Source organism: Pagrus pagrus, assembly GCF_965226575.1.
Source record: "Pagrus pagrus genome assembly, chromosome: 14".
In the NCBI taxonomy this organism is placed as follows: Eukaryota; Metazoa; Chordata; class Actinopteri; order Spariformes; family Sparidae; genus Pagrus; species Pagrus pagrus.
The window spans coordinates 25,320,533-25,324,371 of NC_140198.1; the positions used below are offsets into that span (position 1 = coordinate 25,320,533).

The following is a 3,839-nucleotide window of genomic DNA, read 5'->3' on the forward strand; positions in this document are numbered from 1 at the left end:
AATGGCCTTTATTTTCCTTCATGGCATTCTCAAACTACGTGACTGATCAGTCAGTGACCTATCACTTATATATAATATCACTGCTAGTATTTTTCATGAAGCCTCATTAGCAAGACTACTTTTCCCTTTAACATTTTTAAAGCTGTCCGTCAGGCAACAGGTCATGTTTCTACACTCTTCTGTCAGCAACCTTAATAATGAACCAACTCTTCAGAATGAAACAGCGTAACAACTACCAACCAAGTTTTATTGGTTTGTTGAGAACAATCATTACACAGGTACATCTATAAACAAATGAAAAGAAAAACTGCACACTTGTACTTGATACAGATACCTAAAACTCACAGGAATATTGCTACTGCTGGTATGCATTTGACATCTCAAATAAATGTACAGTTTGTCTGTTGGCCTTTAAGAAGCCCGTCTCAACAGTTTATTTTTTTATGGTTACACACCTCATTAGCTTGGCTAAGAAAACAAATTCCATTTTTACCATCCTTACAATGTACCATTACACACTGCATATAGAAAGATTGAAAACCTTTTTCACAGCAGCTATACAAATTTATTGCGATGCTATCACAGAACAGAGATACAACCAACACACGCGATGCACAGTTGTGATAGGGAGAGCTCCAGTACGAGGAATTTTAGCTTTATTGATCAGATTGGTTAAGAAAACTGCATGAGTACAAGAGTTAACATATAGGAACAAAGCTTACAAACATTCTAAAACACTGTTCGTCATTATAAACAATAAAACAATGAGTTGCCCTGTGACTTTGTCCATTCCCACCCCAGCACAGATTACATACACTGTCCCTTATAAAGCATATGGAATGTAATCCACGCAGGCAAGCTCTTCCGGTTGTTGCCCCAGCTCCTGTGAACGTCGTGCTTGCGTGTTGACACAGTAACCTGCCCCACGTCCCTCCCCTTCTTTACATTTAAAACTGAAATTGAAATCCACCGACAGTAACAACAATGACCGCATTTATTTCATGGCGATGCAAAATTGTGGGATGTGATGAAATTCCCGTCTCCAAATTGACTTTTTTCTTTCATTAAAAAAAAGTGTTCTCTACAATCAAACTACTAAAAAACCTGTATTTAGAAAATAGTTGATAAAAATATTCCCCTGAATTGTACAAGAAAAGAGGTACAGGGAGCACTGGTAAAAGACGTGGTTGAAGAGATGTTATTCTGCTGCCTCGTCTTTTTGTTCAGCTTCGTCTGTAGCTGGTGCCTGGAAGACAACATTTGAGAGTGTCAAAGTCCCATCACCAAGAAGAAAGAACTTCATTTCACATGTTTATATATGCAACCATAGCTCTCACCTCTTCCTCAGCTTTGGCTTCGCCATTCTCAGCAGGGGCCTCTGGTGCTTTCTCCTCAGGCTTGGCCTTTTCCACCTCCTTGGCTTTCTTAGGCTTTGCAGGTGCCTTCTGCAAAAAAACAACATTAGCCACATTAGTCACTCTTTCAACATTTGAGTTTCAGAAATGAGTCTAATCAGAAGTAAATAAGACTCCACCTTTGGCTTGGGTTTGGCCTCTGCCTTAGTTGGAGGTTTCTGTGGAGACAAAGCATTAATGTCACCTTTAAGAACGCAGATAACAGCACACATATTGTCTGAGACAGTCTGAGCGTGTTTGTACTTACGTCTTTCAACCTGAGAGATCTCCTCTTGGGCTGCAGAGAGAGGGAACAGACAGGTTGATTACTTTTATCAGCCGATGGCTCTCAGTACAGGGCTGTTACTGACCCCTAGTGGGTGTCTGGACTAACTGTTTTATTATTTTGAATTAGAAGAAAACACAGATTCTTAAAAAAATAAATACAAATAAATGTTAGCTAGATTATTACTTACAGCGGAGTCACCTTGAGAATCTGTCTGTAAGGGAACAGAAGAAAGACAAATTAGGTTATGGAAATTGTCTGCATCTTATTGTGGCTGTGATGGCTGAGGGGGGATTGCTGTATGGTCTTTAAGTATTACTTATGTAACTGTGAAGTGGGCGTTTCCAGACTGAATATTAGCCTATTGCTGCACATCCAGCTTCATACATGTTTTAGTTGAGACCAAGCACTCTGATTGGCTAAAATGTGTCCTACAAGCATACACAATAGAGCTCATAATCTGGGGGAAAAAACCTCGATGCATATTAACCTCATCAAGGCTGAGTGAGACGCACTCAGCAGTCTGCATGTTTACAGTCATGTCAATTAGGACTGTCACGTGTTGTCTTGCAGCAAATCAAAACGAATCCTACGTTTGTTGGCAGGAGAATAATAAAACAAGGAAAAAGTGTCCTTTGACATGCACGTAGTTTATCTGGTGTCATGTGATCGAGCTCTCCCACCTCCTGCAAGTGCTCTGCCTACTGTAAAACTCCGGTGGAGGAGGGGGCGGACTCCGCCTCCTCCCGACACATCCATTCATTGGTAATAAATGGGATTGCCTGTGTACGGAGAAAACCGAGCAGTGTAGCGAGTGTTCCCGCCATGAATTTGAAAAGAGTCACTCCGAGATGCTCAGCGACTCTGTCGATCTGGTAGCAGAATCTACTAGAACCCCCAGCAACAAGAGCAGCGCTTCGCTGACGGAGGCTCGCCATTGCATAACCTACGACTGGCCTGAGCCGACAATACACAGAAGACACTCCGCTAACACGACTAATGCATTTCCACCCGGGGGAGATAACGACGGCCATGTCTTAATGAAAAACACACATGCACGCTCGGTTAATGATAAAGCGTCGTTATAAAATCGCATTAAAAGTGTTTTTGTCCCACATGGAAGCCAGAAACAAAACGTAGCGCCAGCACAAAAAATAACAACACAACAGTGCAGCCAAACTCCCACCGAACAACATGCTTTTACATTTTACACTTTGTCTATGTCGGCCCCATTTTCGCTCAGAGAAACTTTAGTATCCAGCGTGTCGACCCCCATAGGAAACAATCAGTATGCCGCCAACTTTCTCTGCAGAAAAGCGATCCATCGACAGAGAAAACGACCCCGCTTTGTCCTGCACTGCAAATCCGTGTATTTACACACTGTTACAACTGTGCATGTCGCTACAATGCGGTAAAAAAACAGAAGATAATAACCCAGCACACGGAGAATGTTTGGCACAAAGATAATCTCTGCACGAGAGAGAGATAACACCAAGAATCAGCCACTTCACAAAATCATAACAGAGCCGACACACCAACTAACTGTCCGCTGCACGGACAGATACTGTTGACATTCACTCGGAACAGAAAGCGGACATTGGTATCAACATCCGAACAACTTAACAAGCCCAATTTCACAAACTGCAGTTGGGGGTTATAAATGCTGTATTACTGAATGCATGAAAGATGTCGGTCTACTCACACTGCTCCTTTTAGGCATGGTTGGTTTGTGTGGGGTGTTTTTTTTTTTTGAAAAAAGAAAAAAAGAGCTAAATGTTACTCAATACAGGAGAAAATACAGTGGTATATTCAAGATAAAGCTGTGCCAGTACAGTCTAACACGGCGCAGCGAGACGTTAATGTTCCATTGGAAGAAAAACTAGCTGAAACCGGATTGGATTCTCCCCCTCCCTCCCTATTAAAACCGTTATAGTTCCTGAGTGATTGACTGGGCTTTGTCCCGCCTCTGCTGCACGCTGATTGGACGACACACTGGTCAGCAACACGATTTCAAATCTGGGCTTCTACCTGTGTGGATACGTCACACGTCAGTCAACAAATATGGCGAGCTATTTGTCTGTCTGTGCAGCCATCTGGTTTAACAAGGCAAAAAATGTCTTTAAATCTGCTTTCAGCTCGCTCGGAACGGCTTTAACTCC

At 42.3% G+C, this 3,839-nt stretch overlaps 1 protein-coding gene across 1 annotated transcript; it reads right to left on the minus strand.

Moving 5' to 3' along the window:
- Positions 1-226: 226 nt before the first annotated feature.
- On the minus strand, positions 227-3,589 carry hmgn1b (high mobility group nucleosome binding domain 1b). The gene is made up of 6 exons (XM_084373525.1): positions 3,383-3,589; positions 1,871-1,894; positions 1,663-1,692; positions 1,535-1,573; positions 1,338-1,445; positions 227-1,246 (listed from the first exon to the last, which is right to left on the minus strand). Exons 1-6 carry the CDS (start codon positions 3,398-3,400, stop codon positions 1,199-1,201), a joined length of 267 nt encoding a protein of 88 aa, XP_084229651.1. The 5' UTR covers positions 3,401-3,589; the 3' UTR covers positions 227-1,198.
- Positions 3,590-3,839: the final 250 nt, after the last annotated feature.